Source organism: Ammodytes marinus, assembly GCF_949987685.1.
Source record: "Ammodytes marinus genome assembly, chromosome: 6".
NCBI lineage: Eukaryota > Metazoa > Chordata > Actinopteri > Uranoscopiformes > Ammodytidae > Ammodytes > Ammodytes marinus.
Window position 1 is genome coordinate 31888565 of NC_137235.1, and position 26818 is coordinate 31915382.

At 41.8% G+C, this 26818-nt stretch overlaps 2 protein-coding genes across 2 annotated transcripts in view; one reads left to right on the forward strand and one right to left on the reverse strand.

The window, feature by feature from the left end:
- The window catches only part of mtmr7b (myotubularin related protein 7b), a 37787-nt gene extending 36011 nt beyond the window's left edge, over positions 1-1776 (forward strand). Inside the window, exon 14 of the mRNA XM_080028692.1 lies at positions 1122-1776. Within this exon, the coding sequence (XP_079884818.1) occupies positions 1122-1427 (306 nt within the window). The 3' untranslated portion in view covers positions 1428-1776. The remainder of the gene's footprint in view (positions 1-1121) is intronic.
- Positions 1777-4735: 2959 nt separating this feature from the next.
- On the reverse strand, positions 4736-25395 carry pmm2 (phosphomannomutase 2). Its single transcript, XM_080029448.1, has 8 exons — positions 25122-25395; positions 20865-20976; positions 18163-18239; positions 17957-18048; positions 15146-15245; positions 13213-13288; positions 11584-11699; positions 4736-4984 (listed from the first exon to the last, which is right to left on the reverse strand). Exons 1-8 carry the CDS (start codon positions 25188-25190, stop codon positions 4880-4882), a joined length of 747 nt encoding a protein of 248 aa, XP_079885574.1. The 5' UTR covers positions 25191-25395; the 3' UTR covers positions 4736-4879.
- Positions 25396-26818: the final 1423 nt, after the last annotated feature.

Genomic DNA, 26818 nt, shown 5'->3' on the forward strand with positions numbered 1-26818 from the left:
GGGAGAAGAAGAAGATGTCATTTCAAGACTTTTGAAGCCAAGACGTTTGACTTTTTCAAAAAAATAAAATTATGAGAAGAAATAAGTGATTGTTCTTCACACTCCGGAGCCAGGGTTAGAGTATTTCTATATTTAAGCTTGAAATGAAATGAAATTAATAGAATATATTTATTGCCATTAGCACAGGTACAAGACGGTACAGGTACATTGGGCTTCTTGTGCGAATCTCCCTGAGTCCGCTTCAATAAAAACTATTGTGCATATATATAAATAGCATTATAACTAGGGAAAAAAAGTATAAAAATAAGAATAAGTGGAAGTAACAGCTAAGTGATTTGAGATACCCTGTACAGAAGCTATTCTCTCCTAAAGCAAGATATAATACAAAGCCTCCTATGAGGAACTTTGAAATGTTTAGGAAACTCTAATTTTTACTCTGATCATAAATAACCATCGGTGAAGAGAATAGTACTTTTATATACAGTACGTAGTTATGAGTAATGCCTTTGCCACGGGTACGATTTTTCTTGAGAACTTAGACAAAACAATATACGGCTGGCAGACCGGAAATTAACTGTTCTTCACCATGGTCATATCACCATTATTAATAATTGATCTGACATAGTCACATATAAATACATGACCTCATCATCCTGCCTTCCCTTTCTCTTTAGCCTTGTTTCCACCGAACGCTGCGGCCCGCTTTCATTTGTGTTTCCACTGTCAAAAGTTGGGTTGTATAATAAGCCAGCTGAGCAGCACCTATTTTGGACCCTCCGTTTGGGTACCAAGCCGTCTGAAAGGCCCCATACTGCAGTCTGGTGATCGCTTTGACACAATCATCATTCCCATGTGAGAGATAAACCGCCATGTGGAGTCAAAACTTTCAAGCACTTCCTACAACAAATGCACGCGCTTAAGCCTATGTCGTATAAACACAACTGTTTTTAACCAAAGGTGCCGCTAGAATCAACAGAAACTGAATGTTCCTCAGCTACTTTAAATAGAGGCTATTTGTAAAAAGCTGAAAAAAAAATCAAACTAATCAAATATGTGTAAATATTTGCGAGCCCTCATATGAATGTGAAGTAATCCTGCTCATGTGTCCGTCTTGTGTTCAGAGGATAGCAGCCCTGACAGGGAAACCAATCACCTGGGAGAAGATTGATGTTCAGAGGAGGAGGAGGAGGAGGAGTAGGAGCTTTGGCCCAGACCCGCCCACTACCTACACACAGCCTATCAGCAACCCCGCTCAGGACCAGGCCAATCACCTTGCTCTCAGCCTGTCTCTCATAGGGCCACACAGCCATCACCATGACCACAGCGACAGAGAGTCGGGCGTGGCCGACCTCAGCAGCCGCTCGTCCAGTGGCGGAGACGACAGCAAGGACCCAGACTCAGACGAGGCTGCCTTTACTACTGCCTGAACTAAAAATATCAAACATCTTTCTTCAAACAGCAGGAGGGGAGAGGAGGCAAGGTGTTGATCAGTGAATTAGGGACAACCCTAACGTACTGCGTCTCATTTCACCCTGTGACAAAGGCACTGAAAGAGGCTTTTAATTTGACCTTTTTTTGTATTATTTAATTGATGTTTTTTTGCTGTTTTTATATATGTGGCGGATGGTGTATTTAGTTTGGCTCAGTTACTGTAAGGAATGAACTGTTCCTACTGTCAGGCGGGACACATGTTGCATGGCAACAGGCTGATACGGATTGGGGAGTGAATCACACACATTCATTAGACTAACTTGAACTGGGCTCCCTTTTTATCACGCCATCTCTTCACCAACCATATACCCCCTCCTTCAGGCCAATCTCATATTCATTTGAAACATGAAGATTTATTGAATGATTTATTTCCATCTGGTTTTCCCTCTTCCTTAGGGTAAAGTAATACACAGTAATAAAATACTAGTTTTCCTTCAAGGTATTTCCATAGAAGGCCAGCAGATAGTGGAAGCTAGGCGTGTGGTTAAGTCACATACATATTATTTATTTGATTTTTTTTAAATTATTTCACGAAGAGGAAAGCAGATTAAAAGTTTGAGGGGTTTTTAATGTGTGTGTGGGGTCAGCTCTGCTTTGATCCCAATCGGAGATGGAAGAACAAAAGCCAGGGTGAGTTTCTTTGTGTAAAAATGTTCTGTTCTGTAGTGGAAACACTGGTAGGCCGGTTGCACTGAAGTCTTCAATGATGTATCTATCAAACAACACTCTGCCACCAGGGGGTGCTATTTAAGTGTTCAGGGTTCAGATTTTGAAACAATTGAATTCAGATTAGAAAAAGAGCAGCATCAAATGTAAAGCTAAATGGACACTGTAAAAGCCTTTTCCTGTGTCTACCAAGGTTTTTTTTTAAAAGGGAATATGTCACAGATGAACTATCTGGATGGAGATTGATTGAATGAGTTTGACCTATTGGTCATTACCAGGGATGGGAATAACCAAGAACACAATGTGAACAAAAATATTAATTATTATTCTATACAATATTTAACATTGTTATATTTTGTCTCTGCAATATATGATTTTTATATGTGTTATGTTTTCTGTGCATTCCATATCTGAAGGAGCATATACTACAGGGTTTGTCTATATGCTTTGTTTAGAGTTCCAGCCATATCGGAGCACATTGTTGAGTCAGTGTATTTAAGAGCTGACAATGAGTGGCTCCATGTATACTTCTTTAATGTCAAGAAAAATACTGATTGTATTCCAGGGCAATGCTATCCCAGTGGTACATGGTCTTTAAGCTAGTGACAGGTTGTGTAGGTGTGTTCAGTACTGAATCTACCCAGCTTATTCCAGGAGCTCCTCTACCTTCTTAACTTGTACATTTCACTGTATTCTATAGTGTGTGTGTCTATGTGTGTTCTGTAGCCATTGATTGATGACCCATCAATAAATGCACTGTTAGGGAAAGAACTGCAAATATGCTGGTTCGGACGTGTTCTTCAACATGACATAATAATAGAACATCTGAAATCACTTTTATACCTTTTAAGCATTGGTTTATATCTTAGAAATTGTAAAACAGACAGAATTGTTCCCTTCATTTATTCTAAATCATTCCTTTACAGACGCATGTTGAAAAATCACAGGAAATATGTAAAGCTTTGCTTTTCAGATATATTCATTCCTCTAGAGCAGGGGTTCTCAAACTTTTGATAGCTGAGGGCCAATTTAGGAACCCAACATTGGACCGAGGGCCGCCAAAGGAAGAAATTTGAAAAAACTGAAATAATTTCAATGGCCAGCGTCTTTAGTTTACATGTATTGTTTTGCATCCAGTAATGTGTAATTAACAAATTTTAAATAATAAATGAAGTGCTAGGTTTCATTTCAACATTGGGGGACACACATTAAAAGTGGGGGTCTGGGGGTTATCCCCCAGAAAAATTTGAGGTTCGAACACTTCATTTTATGCATTTTGGTTAATTTTTATGCAGTAATTTGTGTCTTCTGTATTTATTTATGGTGGACATGTTAAGGAAAAGACAACTAGCTCCCATTGACACACATCCAATGGAATGCCTCAGTAAGGCACTGAGGCATTCTGTATTGCATTCAAATATTTATTCTACTTTATTGTTCAAAACTTTCTGCACATTGAAAACGTATCACCTTTTGGAGTGTTTTTTTGTAGGACTCACTACTCATGATGCAGCAGCAGTGTTAACTATTATGACACTATACATTGGATATAAACAGGGTGGGCTATCAGCAGTCAACTAGGCAGATAGTTCCATGGCTATCAGCAGCTAGCTAACGTTAGCTTGTTAGCTAAACTTTAGGCAAAATAGTTAGACACTTGACCTAATTTAATTCACCTTGAAGGTGAGAAAGTGCATCGTATTGGGCTTAACAAGCTCACTATCTAACAACTTACATTGGGACCACTACACTGCCTGCTGCACTGCGGGAGGCTGACCAGCCGTCTGCAACGAGACAGAGCAGAGGCCAGCCGAACTTCGCAAGTTTAAGATGGTACGGTCCACTGTATGGGTGTTATTGTTAATAATTGGGGAATGAATATAAACAATTAGGAGGGATATTTAAGTGTTTCAACCCCTGTACTGTTTTTACTGTTACGGGGGACGCATCCCCTCCGTGCATTTCAATTTAAAAAAATATATATATATATATGTTTTTTTTTAAATAATTCATAATTAAACGCGGGCCGCCAGATATGTTTCGGCCCGCAGGCCGCACTTTGAGAACCACTGCTCTAGAGATTTAAAGGCGCCATGACTAAATGCTTCATGTGTTTAGTCAAACTGAGCTGCTGAAATACACATCTGGACACTGCCCTGCAAAGGCAATATGAATAAAGTCATTTCATATATGATGTCACATCAGATCCAATAGTGCACACTAAGTGCTGTGTGTTATGGTCCTAGAGCAGTCATATTGAACATGGCTGAACTAAGACACTGCAAAGACTTCAATTAAGAAAACAAAAGTTAACGGCTTTGGCCACGACATTAGACTTTGACACATTCTACAATATTAATATGTGAGCAAGCTTTGCTCCAAACTTCCACCATTCTGTACTGTCAGTAAATAGAAAAGGTTTTTCTCCTTTACCATGAGGTAATGCTGATTACACAAGGCCAACATCTCATTCAAAACACTAACCGATCATTGTTAAAGCATTCATTTGAATGTCCCATTCAAAGCCATGACAGCCTTCATTCTAACCCCCCTCCCCTCCCCTCCCCTTCCCTCCCTCTCTTTCCTCCACAGAATCAAAGTGACACATTCTGCAGCCAAAGGTTCCAGTAGATCTTTACACATACAGAAGCCCTCTATTTAAAGGTCTGTACATGTCATCCCAGACACATACAGTAGCAGACACTGGCAGCCATCTTGTGCCTCAGGAGAAGAAGAGCTGCTGACACAGTCGCTGTGTTTCCTCTGGACAGGAGACGTCGTGCCCGATGGTCCGAGGGTCGCTGTAGATCTCATAGTCGTTTCCGCCCTGTTCAGACCGTGGACATATAGAGAAGACAGGTTAAGACCTTTCTCTATAGGTCCATGGTGAAGACACCACACACAGATAGGTTAGCTTAGCAAACTAGTGGTTCTGCGCATGCACATTCTGAAAATAATAATCCTGCGTGTGCATCCATCCAATTGTTCTACCTTTTTGGCTGATGGCGAGTATTTTAACTGCGCAATTAAAGCTCCCATATTATACACTTTTCGGTTCTATTATACACCATATTATATGGTCTTAGTGGTCCCTAACACGTTTTTCTTTAATTGTTTGCTGAAAAAAACTTTCAGATAATTTATTGTACTATACTGATGTTCAGCTAATCTCAAAATGGCCTATTTTTTAAAAAGAGCTGCAGCTCCCCTCGTAAATATACAATCTTTGAGCTGCCCCTGTGCGGAAGCGAAGCCAGATACGCCTCGCCCTCTGTCTGTCAGGGCCGTGGACCAATAAGAAATAGGGGTGTGGGCTGCACAGTGGAAGCTTCTGGCTTTCCAGTTTGTGAGGTCAGAAAAGGGGAAAATTCTGACTGGAGTATATTGGGGGGGAGGGGTGGGGTTTCAGAAAGGGGGAGAGTGAGAACAGGAGAGGTAATGTGTTTATGTTGTTGTAAATAATGAATAATTGTCATCTGATGATGGTGAGGCAAAGCACACTTTGTATTACTAGGCTATCGCTTTGTATTACTAGGCTATCGCTCATTCATTTAGGAGTAAGCCTATCCCTCAACTGGAGGGATAGGCTTCTCAAATCGCGTTGTTGCGCCACACTGAAATCTGCGACCAATACAGATATGTGACCAAAGAGCCTGCACGCGCGAACCGAAAATCGGACTGGGTGTACGACCAGATCAAATGCAGTAATAAAAACTATATAAAAACGTCTTTCTTTGCACTGATGGTCTCGTTTGCTGTTAAAGGTAATTTATGATTATCAGAGGAAACATGAGGCTGTTTAAAATATATTTAAATGTTACTCGGAGCTGCTTTAATGAATCCATTATATTTGAGGTAGCAAGGAGACTATTTGAATAAGACAAAAGACAATGTGGGCTGGAGGTGGGGGTTGATGGTTGAAGGGGTGTCAGCAAGGGCATGGTTTGGCACGTATGTATGTGGGGGATAGGAGAGTGACCTTTAACATCTATAGACTTTAAGTAATATGTCTTTATTTAATGAATGATCCCAATAAAACAAATGCAGAAAAATATTAATCAAAGACTCAAAAGATGGAAAATGACAGCTGGGTCTAGTCCTGTGTTCTGAGTCCCAGGCTGTTCTAGCTGGTTCTGATTGTTCTTTGCTCTGACCCCCAGACACTATCTGGCTCTAAGGGTCCTGTGTTCTGTCCCCCAGACAAGTCCGACATTAGTTTTAGAATATTTGGTTTTCAATCTAGCTGTCAGGATTCTAACTGTTACAACATGTGTTGTTATGGTAGTTTCAGAGTGGAAAAAGTAAGTGGATCAGTTTACCCCCTTGATTTCTCTGGTCGGTCATATTTTCACTGCCCTTTGTCATGAATACATTCTGCTAATGCCCTTTTCTAGGAAACATCCTGAATTAATGGGAAATGTGTTAATTTGACTGATAAATCATTTTAGCTCACTTAGAGGGGAGCAAATGTAAAAAGTGTCTCACATTACCCCGTTCTCCCTTACATACATACACTACCATTCAAAAGTTTGGGGTCACTTAGAAATATCCAAATTTTTGAAAGAAAAGCACTATTTTCTTCAATGAGGATAACATTAAATTAATCAGAAATTCTGTCTAGACATTGTTAATGTAGTAAATGACTATTCTACCTGGAAACGGCAGATTTTTGATGGAATACCTACAGAGTGTACAGAGGCGCATTCCCTTCAGAGAACAGCACAAACAGGCTCTAACCAGAAAAGAAAGAGAAGTGGGAGGCCCCGGTGCACAACTGAGCAAAAGGACAAGTGCATTAGAGTCTCTAGTTTGAGAAAAAGACGCCTCACAGGTCCTCAACTGGCAGCTTCATTAAATGTTACCCGCAAAACGCCAGTCTCATCATCCACAGTGAAGAGGCGACTCAGGGATACTGGCCTTCTAGGCAGAGTGGCAAAGAAAAAGCCATATCTATCTGAGACTGGCCAATAAAAGTAAAAGATTAAGATGGGCAAAAGAACACAGAACTTGGACAGGAAGATTGGAAAACATTTCCAAGTTTGAGGTGTTTGGATCACACAGAGGAACATTTGTGAGACAGAACAAGAGAAGATACTGGAGGAGTGCCTGCTACATCTGTCAAGCATGGTGAAGGTAATGTGATGGTCTGGGGCTGCTTTGGTGCTGGTAAAGTGGGAACTTTGTACCACGTAAAAGAGATTTTGATTAAGGAAGGCTATCACTCCGTTTAGCAATGCCATGCCATACCCTGTGGACAGCGCTTGATTGGAGCCAATTTCCTCCTTCAACAGGACAATGACCCAAAGCACACCTCCAAGCTATGCAAGAACTATTTAGGGAAGAAGTAGTCAGCTGGTATTTTGTCTGTAATGGAGTGGCCAGTGCAGTCACCAGATCTCAACCCTATTGAGCTGTTGTGGGAGCAGCTTGACCATATGGTACATAAGAAATGCCCATCAAGCCAATCTAACTTGTGGGAGGTGCTTCAGGAAGCGTGGGGTTAAACTTCTTCAGAATACCTCAACAAATTGACAGCTAGAATGCCAAAGGTCTGCAAGGCTGTAATTGCTGCAAAAGGAGGATTCTATGACAAATGCAAAGTTTGAAGGACAAAATTATCATTTCAATTAAAAATCATTATTTCTAACCTCATCAATGTCTTAACTATATTTTCTATTCATTTTGCAACTCATTTGATGAATAAAACTGTGAGATTTCATGGAAAACATAAAATTATCTGAGTGACCCCAAACTTTTGAACGGTAGTGTACATACACACACACACAATCCGGCCACTTTATTAGGTACAGCGGTTCACTTTCTTGTTAACGCATTTAACTTATCAGAGTATGATATGAGTATTTCAGAAACTGCTGATCTACCGGGATGTTCACGCTCAACCATCTCTTTGGTTTACAGAGAATGGCCCGAAAACGAAAAAATATCTAATGAGCAGCAGTTGTGTGGACGAAAATGCCTTGTTGAAGACAGAGGTCAGAGGAGGATGGGCATACTGGTTCAAAATGATAGAAAGGCAACAGTAACTCAAATAACCACTCGTAACAACCAGTCTATGCAGAATACCATCTCTGAACACAAAACACGACCAACCTTTGAAAACAATTGATTTATGGAAAAGAAAAATGTTGAATTGATAAACAAACATCTGTTATTTCATATAAAAAATACTGGTATTGATAAAAATGAATTAATAATGGTTAAAATAAATAAAATCCCAAAAGGCTCAAGACTTTTAAGCAGCACTGTATAGCCTATAGCCTGGGGGGTTTAACCTTTATATAGGCCTAGTCCTCTTCGGTGACTTCATTAAGCTGACTAACACCACAGCGCTCTAATGTCAGCCGTCGGGAAAGAGAACAGAACATGGAGTGTGTCTCAGCTTATTATCATGACTTTAAAAGCCCCAGTTGACCGTCAGAAAGTGACAGATCATAAGCAAACGTGGCGGCAAGATCCGAGTTAGCCACCTGCATGTTTCTTTATACATCAGCTCGCAAAAACGGGTCGAAATCGCTGTAGTACGCATGCCACACCAGTAGTTGTTCAATTTAGAAAAAGCCATGTCCCTGGCATTACCGGTGGTGACACAATTTTATTTTTGCGAGAAAAAGCCGGCAGAGCACACATCTTTCCGCAACCAAAGTGGCAGGTCGTCTCAATAACTTTAACTACGCTTAGACTAAAATGTACCCGTGTGTGGCTATTTGACAGTAAATGTAACAGGCCTACGCATGTGTGGAGTGGAGCCGTGATGTCATCGGTATCACAGGGAACAACATTGCTATTCACATGGTGACGCTGGAGTTGAGTTTTGAATAGATTCCACCCTGGAACCTGGTTTCAAAAGTTTACGTTTTTCAAGACTGCGTTTGCTGTATCATGTAAATGATAGGCCGCAAACCTTAAAATACTTTTGCGTTTGTGCCGTTATAAGGGCCAGATCCACTAAGAATGTGTGTGTGTGTGTGTGTGCACCGTGTGCATTTACGCACGGTGCTGTGGATGCTTCATAAATATCGGCCAGGGTTTAATTGTGATGACTGTTCTATGATCTGCTTCACAGCCACACGTCGGCTGTTACACACATAGGAAACAGACTGTAGATTTCACCCAATCATATCACACAATACCAATTCTTCAAAGCTCACCAACTTTCGAGAGAAGACAGAGAGCGAGACAGAGAGAGAGAGACAGATAGAGAGAGCGAGAGAGATTGCATTAAGATAATAAAAGGGTCTGTGTCCCGCTAAATGCTACCACCATTCTACCTGTAGCAACTAGCGTTGTTCTTTGAGAATGAGTTGGCAAAGAGGCTCATTTGCATAGGAAGTGGGGAAAGGTTGCTGAATTTAGGAATGTTCTCTCATTTACATACATGCAAATGTAACAGGCACACCAAGGACGCTGTCTGCCTTTGTCTGTGTGCAGACTATTTTCCCCTTTGTGTTTGCCTTCTGAATTGAGGCTAGCTTAACCAGATGAAAAAGGGTTGGTGTTGATTTAAACTGAGTGATTAGTGCAAGCAAGTTAACTGTACAGTGAGGTGTCAGTCTTTTAGTAATCTTGTTAGATTGTCTGGCTGCTCTTTTTCTTTTACCACTGCTGTTACTGGCCACTACTTGTGATATTCTGCCTTTTGTAGAAAAAACAACAACAACAACAACAAACCAATCTCCATGTGCTTTCTCCATAGCCTGGTCCTACCAGACCATCCATTTGTACAGAAGGTCTGGAACTGCTCTATTGACAAAACGTTCACTCACTTGGAGGCGTGTGTCTGATAAAGTTTAAAAATGATTGGATCTGCCCAGTGCCACTCTGGATCTGCCAACCAATCGCATAGCATTTGGTCGTGACGCATGTCATGAGCCGGCTTCTGACTTCATCTGAAACTGCCGTGCGACTTAGATGTCATCGTTTCTCAGCCGCTCCTTCTGTTCGCTGATCGGACCGCAAGAAAATCTGTTCGAGCAGGAATCCATGAATACACTGCAGCCCCAGACTGACTACTGAGGCCCTGTTCTCACGGTGAAAACGTGACAGTTTTCCCGTTTTTGGTTAAAAAAAAAACCCTGTTCAGACACAATTTATCTGACATCTTCACTCGTACACGTGTTTTCAGAGGAAACGGGACGAAATCGCTGTAGTAAGCATGCCATGCCAGCAGTTGGCGGTACAAGGTAGTAGTAGATAGCTTTTCCGGTACAATTTGATGCATAAAACCTTACTGTAACCGAAAATTAATGCCACTAACGTTCATGAAGCGGTTGGTGTAAGCTTGGGTTTACAAGTATTGTAAATGACAAGCTTTCTGTCCTCTTATTTCACCGCATTGAACTCGTAAAAACAGAAGACATGCTGATAGTGAAGGGGCTTCGTGACTTGTGAGCGGCTACTTTCCTGTTAGGCGTACTTCAAAATAAAAGTCAACTCACGTTTGTCCAGTGAAATGCTATTAATGTTTAGCCAGTGACATGCTTTTACTGTGAAGCCGTAGCCTTAATGCTCCTTTTGTTGAACAGTAACTTAACCGCTGCGCGCTGAACTATGGATAGTGTTTTTTAATGTAGAGAGAGCCGTGTCCCTGGCATATAGAAGCTACACACGTTCATTTTGCTAGTAAAACCGGCAGAGCACAAATCTTTCCCCAGACAAAGTGGCGGGTGCATGGTATCAATAACTTACTAATAGAATATAGGCTAAATTGGCGAGTGTTATATTTGAGCCCTGCACAACACTCTCCGCTGATCACAGTGATGGTGCTGCGGAGACACAGTGCATGTTATGTTGTCCCATAAGGAGCAGAGTGTGAGAGTAGCATTTTTTTTAACCTGTCTTTCCCTGATGTTCTCTTTATCCTTCCTACTTTAAGGGGCGCAGCGCATGCTAGACGACTCTTCAGTGTATCCCCCCTGTCTCCCATGTTTGGTTACTGTCACTCTATGTCTCTTGGCGGGGTATAACTGTAAACAGATTATCGTTGTTCTGAAACATGTACAATGACAAAATAAATTATCTTGAATCTTCTAACTTTATAACTCGCGTGTGGGTATTTTGACAGCAAATGTTATAGACTATGCATACGTGAAGTGGAGCCGTGACGTCAGCGTTATCAGGGGAAATGGTTTCGGTGTTTACAAGAAACCAAAACCGTTGTGTTTTCCAAAAAATCCTCCCTGGGAGTAGATCTCAAAAACTTGCGGTTTCATGCCTGCGTTTGCTGTTTTCATGTACATGATATAATGCAACCGCGGGAATTTTTCCACGTTTGCACCGTTTCGTGTTGCCGTGAGAACAGGGCCTAAAGTGAAATGAAAATTGAGCTGAAGTAGGTAGGCGGGCGGTGCCAGGCTACTTTCTCCAGCCATCAGGTCTATTGTGCTGTCCTGCTCTTAACATACTCACAGGTTTGGTTTTGTCTCCAAAGAAGTGGATGGTTGAGTAGTTGTCCTTCTCAACGATCCCCAGACAGAACCTCTTATCCCAGCCATCAGGGAAGACGTCGAAGCTGATCTGCCCTCCTGCACACACAACAAAGACATGATGTGGTCACTTAACGCTTAGCGAATACATGGAAATTTCATTAGGTTTTTTGGACAAATCACAGATCCAAAAGGCTGCACGAGGCGAGACAACACACTACACGAGACTACACTCGAAAAGTCCCAGAGAGTTTGGGAGAAAATACAACAGAATGAAGCTGGTAGTCTCTGGCCAATCAGTGGCCGGCAGTCTGCCGACGTCACCGTTAAGCATCGGTTCAGCTCGCTTGAAACCTCAAGAGAGGCGATACCAAAAAAACAGCCGCTACCAGGCACCAGGTACCATGATTTTGAGGTGGAAACGCCAAAAATTCGAGTTGAGTCGAGCTGAGCTGATACCACGCAGCCATATGTGATTAACATGGGTCATTTTAAAGGAACACTATGTAACTTTGGGTGTGTCAGAGAAGTGAACATTTTCTAAGATATATTCTCATAACTGAATAAACAAACTTTCCTCACAGGAAAATGTGATCGCTGGAACACTGTTTGGAGTAAGAAAGCTTCCTGAAAAGTTACTGTTTCACTGTTGTTGTTTACCCGAAATGTTTTGTTTAGACTTTAGACTTTATTGTCCCCTAGGGGAAATTCTTTTTCACTCCACAGTACATGTATGGGCCGCACGCCGACAGACAATAGACAGATGGACAACAAACACAACAAAATAAACATGCATACAGAATATATAAACAGAGTGGGACTGGGGTGATTTATCTTGGCCTTTTGTTGAGGGCTGCTATGGCTGCAGGTACCAGGCTTTTGCCATAGCGAGCCCTCCGGCACAACAGGGACCTGTACCTGCGTCCGGAGGGCATGATGGTGAAGAGACAGTTGAGTGGGTGAGTGTTGTCCTGTGCTATTGTAAATGCGATGCGTGTGATGGCCTTGACATTGAGCTCTGACAGTGTGGGTGTGGGGAGACCGATTAATTTGGCAGCTATGTTTGTGACACGTGTAAGTTTGACCCGGTGTTTGACAGTGAGCATGTTAAAGAAACAGATGGAACAGTAGAGCAGGATGGGTTGGACAATACTTTGATACAACAGAAGGAGGAGATGGGGGGCAACATAGAGTCCTTTAAGTTTGCGTATGGCATATAGTCTTTGGTGGCTCCTTTTCTGAATGTCCGTTGTGTGCTGGTCGAAAGTGAGTTTATTGTCCAGTGTGAGTCCAAGGTATTTAAAGCTGTCGACGGTTTCTACTGTGTCATTGTTGATGAGAGTGGGGGGCTGGGGTGATGGGGTACCTACTGTTATTTATTTTGTTTTGGCTACAAACATATACTAGCCTAACATTGGATTCCAGGTTCCTTCAAAATTATTTGATTTATGATGATAGAATTATTCAATACTAAGAATTACATGTAGAGAAATAATGTTTTGTGAACTAACTGCAGGCTCTGTGAATGGAAACAAATCCTCCTCCTCCGAAACTGCACAGTGCACCTTTAAAACACAAACGGTACAATTGTCATGAATGCAGGCCGACTCACCGATAGAAAATGTCAGTCCTTTTCCTTTGAACTCCTCCTTTAAGACGGACACAAACTTCTCTCTGTATTTCTCTTTCTGTGAGGAAAAAACAAATGACATGTGTCCTCTTGTTATCCATTAGAAAACACTTTGTGGGGGGATGCTGTAGCCACTAGGGGCGAGAAAATAGCCAGTCTAATATGCAACAGGATCAGCCGTGGAATCATAATGTGAGACCGCAACAATCCTTTGTAAATGGAGAATGAATTGATCGGTTTTGTTTCAGCAGCGCTAAGTCGGTTGAATTAAAGGTTAAGTAAGCGGAATGGTCAGTTTAGCTAACTTCCTGTCACTGACTGCAGTTAGCAGTCCCCTCCCTCGTCCCCACGTCACCACATTAATGCAATTCAAGCAGCGAGTTATCTAGCATCATCTCAGATAAGTAAGTGTGTAAACCTGATAAAACTATCAAAACAGACATTGGGAAGGGTTATTACCTGCTCCGCCATTGTAGGCGCATAAACATTCACCGATCTGTCGATCTGCGCGTGCACCGGCAGTGAGACGGGTGCCGGTTTGTAGCATTCTCTCTTCTGATTGGATATCAGTTTCGGAATCCCCGAAAACTTTATTTGCCGATTACATGCAGAGCGGGTTTATGAAACGCGCACATTATGTAAGTGATCACTGTATAAATAAAGAGCGATTTAACACTTATATTAACATAAATAAACCGCTTACTTCACCTTTAATGAATGAGTTCTCACCGCAGTTGCAACCTTAAAAGAGGTAAACATGTAACTGAGACGGAGCGCTGTGCATGGCACTACAGCAGATCATCACTTTGATGTTACAGTCTGATGTGGTGAACGTAAAGGCCAGGACACACCGGCCCGATAATCGGCGTGGAGGGGGCGGGGACACAAATCTGTTTGGTGTGTTTGCTGACGTCGGCCTTCGTAGATGTCGTCGGGCTTCTTTTCGGCGTCGGGCAGTCTTTCAGTCGGAGCAATTTGATTGGTGGAGGGCTAGCGAATCAGTGAAGCCCGGAAGTGAGGCGGGTAGCACAACCAGCTAACAACAGCTAGCCATTGTTTTAATGTGTTTGTTTGTTTCGTTCAGCGAGTACTCACATGCATCAACCCTTCTTGACTGCTCGACACCATGCTCGACACTCTCTGCTAAAAATTGTGCTCTTTATGGTCTATAAATATAAATACGTATTTATATCTGTGTTTATGGTCTAGAGAGCTGTCCCATCATTTCCGGCTTCCGTATTTTTTTGGGCCACAATACAGATTAGCGCCGCCTGCTGTTATGGAGACATTATGTCCCGCGCAGGCGCAGAGCGTACGGAAAGGCAACAGTCGGCTTGGTGTGTTCTTGGCACTGTTTTTGCCGCGACGGGCAGACTGGAGCTGCCTGAATCAGCAGACTCCATTTTCGGGTAGTCGGACCGGTGTGTCCTGGCCTTAAGAGAAGCACAACTTACCGGGAGATATGTGGACGCGCAATGTTAGATGTGAAGATGTATCACCAGGCTGTAAGTAGGGAGGTCTGACGTAGGGCTTAAGCCAAACTCTTTTACATCCAGCCTGTGCAGCCACTTCAACAACGTGACCGTCGGCAACTTTAGAAATCACATTTTTTTTTTTTAGATTTTAAATACTTTAACTTACATATTCATTGAAGGAAGGGAGAAATTTCTTCTTTTTCCTAGATCATTCAGTGTTATTGGTCAGACTTTTGGGTTTTTCACCAATGAAAAGTAATTATAAAAAGATTGACAACGCAGAGTTTTTTTTTTTTTAAAGTGTGTGTGAATTGACAACGCAGAGTTTATTAGTTTTAAAGTGTGTGTGTGTGTGTGTGTGTGTGTGTGTGTGTGTGTGTGTGTGTGTGTGTGTGTGTGTGTGTGTGTGTGTGTGTGTGTGTGTGTGTGTGTGTGTGTACCTGATCCAGCTCGTAGAACTCAATCCTCTCCTCCTGTGTGCAGCTGCGTCCAACGGGGCAGACGTTCAGCATGCCGTTACGGAACTCAATAAAGGTTCCTCTGTGGGGCAAACACAGTCTCCATCAGGCTGGACTACATGATCACCATCAGTAGTGTAGTGTCACACAGCACCACATCACTGTATTCTGACGCTGTTAAACACACCTCAACATGGACTATTTTAACATGAACTACCTTAGCACTTTATAATGCACGGCATTAAGGATGCGTTTTTCTTATCACATTTTCTTTTTTCATTTACAGTATGTGAGTCATGTCATGGTCACCATGGGGTCCAGGGCATTCAGCCGATCTGCCCCCCACCTCTGGAACACCCTCCCACCTGACATCCGTAACTGACACTCTCTCCACCTTTAAGTCCCGTCTAAAAACGAATTTTTTTAAACTGACATATTCAATCTAGTTCATTGTCTCCCACCCATTTCACCCCACTTGTGTAAATTGTTTCAATGTATCTTGTTCTTGTGTTTTTTATGATTGTTGATTTTGTTTTTTAAACACTGCCCTGTAAGGTGACCTTGAGTTCTATGAAAGGCGCCCTCAAATAAAATGAATTATTATTATTATTATTATTATTATTATTAAATAAAGTGTTTTGAATTGGGATTGAATTGAATTTGTCATAATGTGGTGCATGTTGTATTGCATGGCCTCATGTGCCTTTACATCATCACTACATAGCAATTCACCAAAGAAAAAACTATTGACTCTATTGACAAACTCACGGCGAGGCATCCTTTTCGTACTACGCTCCACGTCTGTGGAACACCCTACCTGATGACCTGAGGGCCGCAGAGAGTGTCGATACTTTTAAGGGCAAACTCAAAACTTTTTTAGTCAGGCTTTTTAGTCACAGACCTTATTTGTTTTATCTTTTAGATTAAACAACCTACTGTTTTTATCTATCTGTTATAGCCTATTTTATTTATTCCAAATTATTATGCAAATTGGATTGAAGTGTCATAAACATTTAATGTTTTGGTTTTCAATTAAACTCATGTATGGTATTGTGTCTCAGGATGCTTTGGATCATTGAAATCAATCTCATACACCTGTGATAATTAGTTTGCCATGTGAGCCCAATCAAAGGAAATCTACTTAAGAAGGACGTTCCACATTATTAAGCAGGACACATGTTTCAAGCAATATGGGAAAGAAAAAGGATCTCTCTGCTGCCGAAAAGCGTCAAATAGTGCAATACCTTGGATAAGGTATGAAAACAATAGATGTTTCACGAAAACTTAAGTGTGATCATCATACTGTGAAGAGATTTGTGGCTGATTCAGAGCACAGACGGGTTGGTGCAGACAAAAGGCATAATGAGGAAGATTTCTGCCAGACAAATTCATCGGATTAGGAGAGCAGCTGCTAAAATGCCGTTAAAAAGCAGCAGACTGGTATTTGAAGCCGCTGGTGTCCCGCGAACCTCAAGGTGTAGGATCCTCCAGAGGTTTGCAGCTGTGCATAAACCTATTATTCGGCCACCCCTAAACAGTGATCAGAAGCAGAAACGGTTGCACTGGGCTCAGAAATACATGAAGACTAATTTTCAAACAGTCTTGTTTACTGATGAGTGCCGTGCAACCCTGGATGGTCCAGATGGATGGAGTAGTGGATGGTTGGTGAATGGCCACCATGTCCCAACAAGGCTGCGACGTCAGCAAGGAGGTGGTGGAGTCATGTTTTGGGCCGGAATCATGGGGAGAGAGCTGGTAGGCCCCTTTAGGGCCCCTGACGGTGTGAAAATGACCTCGGCAAAGTATGTTTAGTTTCTGACTGACCACTTTCTTCCGTGGTACAAGAAGAAGAACCGTGCCTTCCGTAGTAAAATCATCTTCATGAATGACAATGCACCATCTCATGCTGCAAAGAATACCTCTGTGTCATTGGCTGGTATGGGCATAAAAGGAGAGAACCTCATGGTGTGGCCCCATCTTCCCCTGACCTCAACCCTATTGAGAACCTTTGGAGCATCCTCTGGCAAAACATCTATGAGGTTGGGAGGCAGTTCACATCAAAACAGCAGCTATGGGAGGCTATTCTGGCATCCTGCAAAGATATTCAAGCAGAAACTATCCAAAAACTCATAAGTTCAATGGATGTAAGAATTGTGAAGGTGATATCAAAGAGGGGGTCCTATGTTGACATGTAACTTGGCTGTTACAAAGATGTTTTTGATTGAAATAGCTTTTGATTTCACTAAATATGACCTTCACATTCTGCAAATTCAACAAATTACCATTTTTAGTTCTTTACAACCTATAAAATGTTTTGAAACTGTTGTGCATAATAATTTGGAACGGTGAATTTTGAGTTTTTTATTTTTGTAAAAAATACTGTTATCATTGGGAGGTTTGTTCAATAAAATGTGAATCATACATTAACGGTTGATGACTTAAATTATACTGACTGTGATTTGCATCAACTATTTAGGAAAATCTGAGAAAAATATCATTTGCATAATAATTTGGAACGCACTGAATATGTAGTCTGCTTTTATTTTCTATTTATTTTTTCTTATCTTTTTATTAATCATATGAAGAGCTTGTATTCTCTAGTGTTCTCACTGATGATGGCTTTGGGTTTGGATGGGTGGGAGGGGGGATTGTTTTTGCGTGTATGAATATATCGGGGTGTGTCGTGGGAGGGGGGGTATTGTTTTAAGCACTTTGTGTTACATTTACTTGTATGAAAAGTGCTCTATAAATAAAGTTTGATTGATTGATAAAGAGATCCTGATTGGTCTGTACCTCTTCTTAGGCAGTTTGATGGTAGCCATGTAGTTGAGGCAGAAGTTGATGAAATCTTGCAGAAGCTCTTCTCCCATATGGGCCTGGATGGACTGACAACAGCAACAAGGGAAAAAAAATCATTTGTTCACTAAACCAATATTAGATAGATTGGACAATCAATACACCCTGTCATAAAGATGTGACCAAAACCGAGCCAATCTTACCTGGGCAGAGAGGAACTGTCCATTCTTATAGGCCACCAGACCGTTCTCAGCAAACAGGTAGTCCACTCTTTGAATCACTGCACACGTCAACACACACAAAGACAAGCGTTAGACTTAGAACATACGTGATGGACACACATTGAACAGTATCAGTCAGTGCGTTTCCATGGCACAATTGGATCGGATGATCACATATACCGAACTTGCCACTCGAACGGACCGCGTCACTTGTCTGAGTATACAGGTCCTTCTCAAAAAATTAGCATATTGTGATAAAGTTGATTATTTTCCATAATGTAATGATAATAATTGAACTTTCATATATTTTAGATTCATTGCACACCAACTGAAATATTTCAGGTCTTTTGTTGTTTTAATACTGATGATTTTGGCATACAGCTCATGAAAACCCCAAATTCCTATCTCAAAATTAGCATATCATGAAAAGGTACTTTAAACGAGCTCTTAACCTAATCATCTGAATCAACTAATTAACTCTAAACACCTGCAAAAGATTCCTGAGGCTTTTAAAAACTCCCAGTCTGGTTCATTACTCAAAACCGCAATCATGGGTAAGACTGCCGACCTGATTGCTGTCCAGAAGGCCATCATTGACACCCTCAAGCAAGAGGGTAAGACACAGAAAGACATTTCTGAGCGAATAGGCTGTTCCCAGAGTGCTGTATCAATGCACCTCAGTGGGAAGTCTGTGGGAAGGAAAAAGTGTGGCAGAAAACGCTGCACAACCAGAAGAGGTGACCGGACCCTGAGGAGGATTGTGGAGAAGGGCCGATTCCAGACCTTGGGGGACCTGCGGAAGCAGTGGACTGAGTCTGGAGTAGAAACATCCAGAGCCACCGTGCACAGGCGTGTGCAGGAAATGGGCTACAGGTGCCACATTCCCCAGGTCAAGCCACTTTTGAACCAGAAACAGCGGCAGAAGCGCCTGACCTGGGCTACAGAGAAGCAGCACTGGACTGTTGCTCAGTGGTCCAAAGTACTTTTTTCGGATGAAAGCAAATTTTGCATGTCATTCGGAAATCAAGATACCAGAGTCTGGAGGAAGACTGGGGAGAAGGAAATGCCAAAATGCCTGAAGTCCAGTGTCAAGTGCCCACAGTCAGTGATGGTCTGGGGTGCCATGTCAGCTGCTGGTGTTGGTCCACTGTGTTTGATCAAAGGCAGGGTCAATGCAGCTAGCTATCAGGAGATTTTGGAGCACTTCATGCTTCCATCTGCTGAAAAGCTTTATGGAGATGAAGATTTAATTTTTCAACAAGACCTGGCACCTGCTCACAGTGCCAAAACCACTGGTAAATGGTTTACTGACCATGGTATTACTGTGCTCAATTGGCCTGCCAACTCTCCTGACCTGAACCCCATAGAGAATCTGTGGGATATTGTGAAGAGGAAGTTGAGAGACACCAGACCCAACACTGTGGATGAGCTTAAGGCCGCTATCGAAGCATCCTGGGCCTCCATAACACCTCAGCAGTGCCACAGGCTGATTGCCTCCATGCCACGCCGCTTTGAAGCACTCATTTCTGCGAAAGGATTCCCGACCAAGTATTGAGTGCATAACTGAACATAATTATTTGAAGGTTGACTTTTTTGTATTAAAAACACTTTTCTTATATTGGTCGGATGAAATATGCTAATTTTTTGAGATTTTTGGTTTTTCTTTACTTTTTTGCCAAAATCATCAATATTAAAACAATAAAAGGCTTGAACTACTTCAGTTGTGTGTAATGAATCTAAAATATATGAAAGTCTAATGTTTATCAGTACATTACAGAAAATATTGAACTTTATCACAATATGCTAATTTTTTGAGAAGGACCTGTACATGGCCTTTCAAATATTTGATAAATGTCCGGAGCATGGCTGTCTCCACTATGCTAGGTGGCGCTGTAGCCCTTTCAACAAGTGGTTATAGAGCCACGTCCGAGAACGAGAACTCCGATATGCGATATCCGATCCCTGTATACATGCAGAGAGAATGCCGACTATGAACAAGTTATCTAGGTGTTCTTATCCGACTTCGTTTGTCCGTTAATGTGCCGATTTGTGTGCGAAGTAGATCGGATAAAAGGTGTTTACATGCATTTTACAAGTCCTGTTGAAGTCTTGATAGATTTGACCAAATTTGCATAAATTGAAATACATGAAATCTACTTTATCTACATTTAGGGGAAATTAATTGAAGACAGAGCTCTTATTAATTCTTCTATCTCAGAACCTAGCCTACAAAACCGTTTTCATAACACATTTGAAAATGTCCAATACTTTATGGATTTCCAAGTATCATCACCAAACGTTGTACACATGTAGGGCACCGACATACACATGTATAATGTTTCATTTTATTTCTACAGGTATATCCCATTGAGACCGAAGACTCTTTTGCAAGGGAGACCTGTTTTCCTTTCCCACGTTACCATTCACACACACACACATTCATACACCGATAGCAGGCTCACTATCGACATTCACACGAGGCAAGGTGGGTGAATGTCTTGCCCAAGGACACAACAACCATGACACAGGTGGCAGGGCGGGGATCGAACCTCCAACCCTTTGATCATCGGCCGACCCGCTCTACCACCTGAGCCACAGTCGCCCCAACCTGGCGGGCTGCCCAAGTAGAGCTAATGTGTGGGAAACACTGCAGTTTGTAAATGATGATCCAGTGTGTGTCTCACCATCGTCTCCCAGCTGCTCTTGGATCTTGCAGAGGTCCGACCCTCCTACCACTCCCACTCGCACCTTAGTCCTTAGCCTGTCCAGGAACTCGGTCATCTCTGAAGTCACAAGCTACACACACACACACACACACACACACACACACACACAACGTAATGTGATTAACAACACAGCAGCATCAAGACTGACACAGTTATTTCTATAATGCCTTCAGGCCAACGGTGTAATGTGCCCTGCCCTGACCAGAACAAATCGTTACCCAAAGTCCTTTATTAGTCCTGCTGGTCAACACAGACTAAATAATTATGTAAATTATTTTTTCTTATTTACCGTTTTTATATATAGCTCAGTCTTACCTTCACTTATCCCTTCTTTTTTCCCCATATCCTTCAAAGTTGACTTGGATTGAATTACTGATTGTCTATTTCATGTATTGCTAGGAAGGCTACAAATGAGTTGCCCATTTGGGGTTATATAAAGTTGTCTGCTCTGAATCAGTTTGCTGTTTGATCTATTGAGTCTTCGTACTGACTGGTGGGTAAGGGTTAAGGCCTCCTGTCAGCTGTTACGCATCCCAACTGGAAGAGCCTGTTTGAAAAGCCTTCTGGTTTGTACTGCACTCAGGAAACACACTTCAACATAGGAAGGTGAACACACTGGCCCTGCGTTCCAATTCCCATACAATCTACTATTTAGTTTGGTAGAAAAAAAGATTTAGGTTGTCCCAATTCTTGTGGCCAGATTTAGTATGGTTAGAAATACCAGGATGTCTACTACATCCGTCTGAGATTTTTAGTGTTGAAATCAGCATCCTATTTGGCCGATTCTGACCCACAATCCAGTGCGCATCGACGGAGCCTCCATACAAATTTATTTTTTTTTAAACGGGGAGGCGACGGATATAAAAGCAAGAGGCAAGATCAAGGCGCGTGTATGATGAGTAAATGTATGTCCCAATTGTATGCCTACTGCATCCTAACTCGATTATATTTATCGTCATATGTAGTATGTAGAATAGAAAAAAGAAAGAGTATGCGATTCGGAACGCAGGGATATTATATAATATAAGCGTCTTTGAGTGACCTCCAAAAAAGCGCTAGGCCTATATAAATCCTATCAATTATTATTACATTCAGTTTATCGCGCGATGCTTCCTCTGCTCTGGGCTTCAAAGGAGGTGGTGCGGTACTGGCTCTTCCTCTTCTTTGTGTCTGGACTAACCTGCATGTATTAAATGGTAAATGGACTTGAATTATATAGCTAGTCGATTTTCTCAGCCCCAAAGCGCTTTACATATCTCACCACATTCACCCATTCATACACCGATGGCAGTAGCTGCCATGCAAGGCGCTCTCTGAACCATCGGGAGCAATTTGGGGTTCAGTGTCTTGCCCAAAGCGCTTTACATATCTCACCACATTCACCCATTCATACACCGATGGCAGTAGCTGCCATGCAAGGCGCTCTCTGAACCATCGGGAGCAATTTGGGGTTCAGTGTCTTGCCCAGGGACACTTAGACATGTGGCGGGGAGACGGGGGATCGAACCTCCGACCCTGCACTGCAGAGGCGATCTCCCTACCCACTACGCCACTGCCGCCCCAATCCAGAAGATCATTCTGTAGAGGTGCCAGGCATTCAGCAGGTTCCATCCAGACACAGACGAGGAAGACCCTGGACCATCCCACCCATAGACATTATAAAGGGTAGACGCCCCATTGGCCGTTGAGCACGAGAAATGCGGGCGCCATCTTGGACCGGTCACACGTTCCACTCAGTGTAGTCTGTTTGGCAGGTGGAATGAACTGTCAGTGCATGTAATTAATCATATCTCATTAAATACCAAACTGATTTTCACGCGGTTTTCTTTGCTGCAAAGATCATACATGTAGCTAAGATACAGGGCACAAGTTTCGACGTGTTTTAATATTCATAGTGTGCTTAACAGTCATAGAAGATTCTGATATGATATAAGTAACCAGACGTCCGAGTCACACACTTCGTCCGGGAGGAGATTGAAACGGAGGATGTGTTTCTGCTTGGGGAACATATTGAGGAGACACAGTTTGGCATCGACAACCACCATTCCGACTTGTTGTCATTGGTTGTGTCTGTCTTTCACAAATTAAGGCTGCACCACATTGCCAAACTCGCCTCGCTTGAATTTCTCTTCGGATTAAAATGCGATTGTAAGGATGGTTAACTTTATTTGATGCATTTGAGTATTATTGTTTGCTGTTGTTGTTTGATTTTCCCTTAATTTAATACTTTTGATTGCTGTGGTTTTGTAGCCTATTAAATGTGTTTTTAAATGTACCGCGCTGCAAGGCACGCATTGATGTCCTGTCTGTGTCTGAGGAACCAACTCGAGACTAGACTGAACTTGGTATTCCCCCCTAGTATAGAACATTGGACAACCAAGAATACTTTGCTTTTAAATAATCCCGTCCTCTTTTAAGAGGCAATTGCCTAACAAGCTTGTGTTTTAAATTAGAGAAATAAAACATATTTTTACATGAACACTCATGTTGTCCTTCTCTTTTTATTTATATTTAATGCCTTCATGGGAAACATCCACCCTTCATATGTACCATGCTCGACTACTCCTCCTAAATTGCCCCGAGCTATCCAGTTTAGGAATATTTTACACATCTGACTGTAACTGTTTTAGCTGAATTCATTGTTCATTTAGTATTTTATTTTTGCTCTTGTTTTGTATTTTGTATAGGCCTACTTTATTTAAATTAATATATTTTATCCTATTTTATTTCTGTTCTCTGTTTATGTTATCCCTGTGATTGTCTTTATTGTGTATGCTCGTCACTGTAAATGAATAAATATATTTATATATAGCCTAATCATATATTGTTAAATAGCTGACTTTACTGCCCCTATCTGTTTCTGCTTCTCTATCATATTTAGTCTAAAGTGTGTGATTTGCAAAATACCTATCATAGCCTACATCACATATCATAAAGGTGACCAGACGTCCCCATTGTTGGTTGCCTGTCCCTGGCTAAACAGAAACAACTAGCCTACCTGTTCCCGTTTTGTTGACACCTCATTAGGTTTTTCAATCAGATTGCTAGTCAAACTGGAAATGTCTCCGTTTTCCCCCTTTTCGGGGGATGTTCCTCGTTTTGATCTCGGACGTCTGGTTACTTATATCATAGGCCTATCAGAATCTTCTATGACTGTTAAGCCCACTATGAATATTAAAACACGTCGAAACTTGTGCCCCGTATCTTAGCTACATGCATGATCTTTGCAGCAAAGAAAACCGCGTGAAAATCAGTTTGGTATTTAATGAGATATGATTAATTACATGCGCTGACAGTTCATTGCACCTGCCAAACAGACTACACTCAGTGGAACATTTGACCGGTTCAAGATGGCGCCCGCATTTCTCGTCAGCGCCAATAGGCAGTAGCGGCCAACGAGGCGTCTATCCTTTATAATGTCTATGATCCCACCTCCTTTGAAGCCCAGAGCAGTGTCCCAGCTCTTACAATGGTTGGCCACTACAGTGGACTAGTGTATTGGATGATACACTAGTCCACTGTAGTGGTTGATGTGCAACTAGGCGATCTAAACTCATGCCTATTCAGAAAAAAGCTTTTGAATGTCCACTGTAGCGACCATTATGCGTGAAAGGGTTAAATGTTGTGAAGTCTTGTTGTAGGGCTAATGGTGTCCTAATCTTGTTTGGTTTTAGTATTGTTGTTGTTGTGGTGTTTTAATCATAGACAGTACATAAAATAATAATGCTGAAATTGTGCTGTTGTCCTTTACTGTGTAGTGAAATCTTGTTTACGTGTTGATATACTTCCGTTTTGACCGAGATGTTATTCTCCATTTCCTGCCCAGGGACTACAGATGAAAATGAGCTTTTAGCTAACTCTAGTAGCCTACTGCTAAGGAGCTGTGCATTGTCCTTGTCAAATAAACAAATAGTATATAAACAATCTAAGTCAATTGCTCCCTTATGCTATGCTAAAATATCAGTACACTATTTATTACGTATTGTAGTTGTAATACTAGTGAGTGCCAAGACCGCATATCGACTAATGTTTGAGGGTGGAACCATGTTTCAAAGTGAACGTTTCCGCCGAACACAATGTCGCTCGGAAGAACTACACCGACAACGTGGATCCGGATGTTGCACACCGCCCAGCGTTAGTATGAATCGACACTTGTAATATAATTTTCTGACACACTCACACACTTATTCATTCATTTATTTCTTCGTTCATTACCTGTCTCGCTGCCGTCAGCGTGCCGTCTACGTCAAATAGACAGAGCGTGCTCGAGTCCACTTCACTCATCTTGTTCCCTTCACACAGTCACTCGGTTTTCCCGACTAACCGTGACCACTCAGTGTATACCTAGTAGTATCCCTCGTATTGTTACAACTAGCTAAGGGTTCTGAGGCTCTCTATACTGTATAATCCATATGCAGTAGTCTACCGATGTTGACACCCAACTATTACTAGGCTACTACTACCACCATGGACATATAGACTACCACAGGCTGAATGCCAAAGATAATTAGGCTACTTCTTCGTTCTTTTTTATTCGGCAGACTAAACGCATCTACTGCGTATTGCTGCCCCCCACTGCTAGCTGTTTATGTAGGCCTATCTGTCAGTTGCATAAAAGTGTAGCCTATTTTCCTATAGGCCTATCTATACTGCTCTCTGTGTTGAAAAGGATGCACTCACCTTCCTTTTATTCTCTCATGAATTCTACCACATGTCTCTTACGCACCTGTTTATTATGTGAATGATGTACAACATCTGTAAAATGTATGCAAGTAAATCCCGTCTGGACTTGATTTTGGTTTCTTTAATTGAAAGTTGCTGCTGAATCACTGCATAATGATTGATTCCCCCTGTTTCTTTTCCTCAACCCACCTTAACACCGATAGAACAGCCTTCATCTACTGCTGTGAAGACTGACATATGACCTGGAATCCTATATAACCCTTTTTAAAACCTATTTCAGGTATGTTAATAGCAGCTGTATGCTAATAGCAAACGCCACCTCCCTCTCTCAGGTTCCTTTGTTTGGCAATACCGGACTTTTATCTCCTTCACTACAGCCTGAGCCTCTGACAACTTTCTTTTTGTATCCAAAAACTATAGGCTATTGGTCAACACTAGGATCTGGGAACTATGACTTCTTCTAGGCTATTTAAAAAAACCAACTCCTTCTACTTCTTGGTCTTTGAGGTTTGACAGCAGCTTGCATCCTTGGCGTTACATTCGGGCCAGCGTCTGGATAATGAACTCAGAGATCTGTTCAAATAACTGACACATTGACTGTTTGGAACCTGAAACATTCACAAATATTATTTACAGATGTCTACATGTCATTACCACTAGCCTACGTATAGGCTGACATACAAATGTACTATATATGCTGCTAAAATATTTACTGTTTAGGCCTATTAGTTCTGTTATTTGAAATGTACTTTTTTTATTATATTAATGTTTACATTAGTTATGGTTACGTAGGCCTGTAGTACACTATTCGTATAGGCCTATTGAGCACCTTGCTGCTAAATTTCTATGTACACTGCAATACCATACAAGTATTCTGATTCATGTTCTTTCCCTCACAGGTATAGCCTATTCCTACAGTTAAAAAGTCGGCCTAGTGTGTCTAGTACCAATGTGTCCTCTTAAACTGGCCTTGTCTATGGCCTAAATACACACTTTATTGTATTATGCATACTGTTGTCTGCCTCTTTACTGATCCCAGTGCTGCTGCAGTTCGTGGCTTGGCTTGTCCACTCTCTCATTCTGTGTAATACCCATGTGCCCAGGAACCCCAAATGTCACCACAGTGTCTTGTATGATGACTCATGAGTGTATTTTCATTATTTCAAATAGTAGCTCTCAGCGATTACTGGATGTATAGCTTTAGGCTGTACAGACCATGTAGTTTCAAA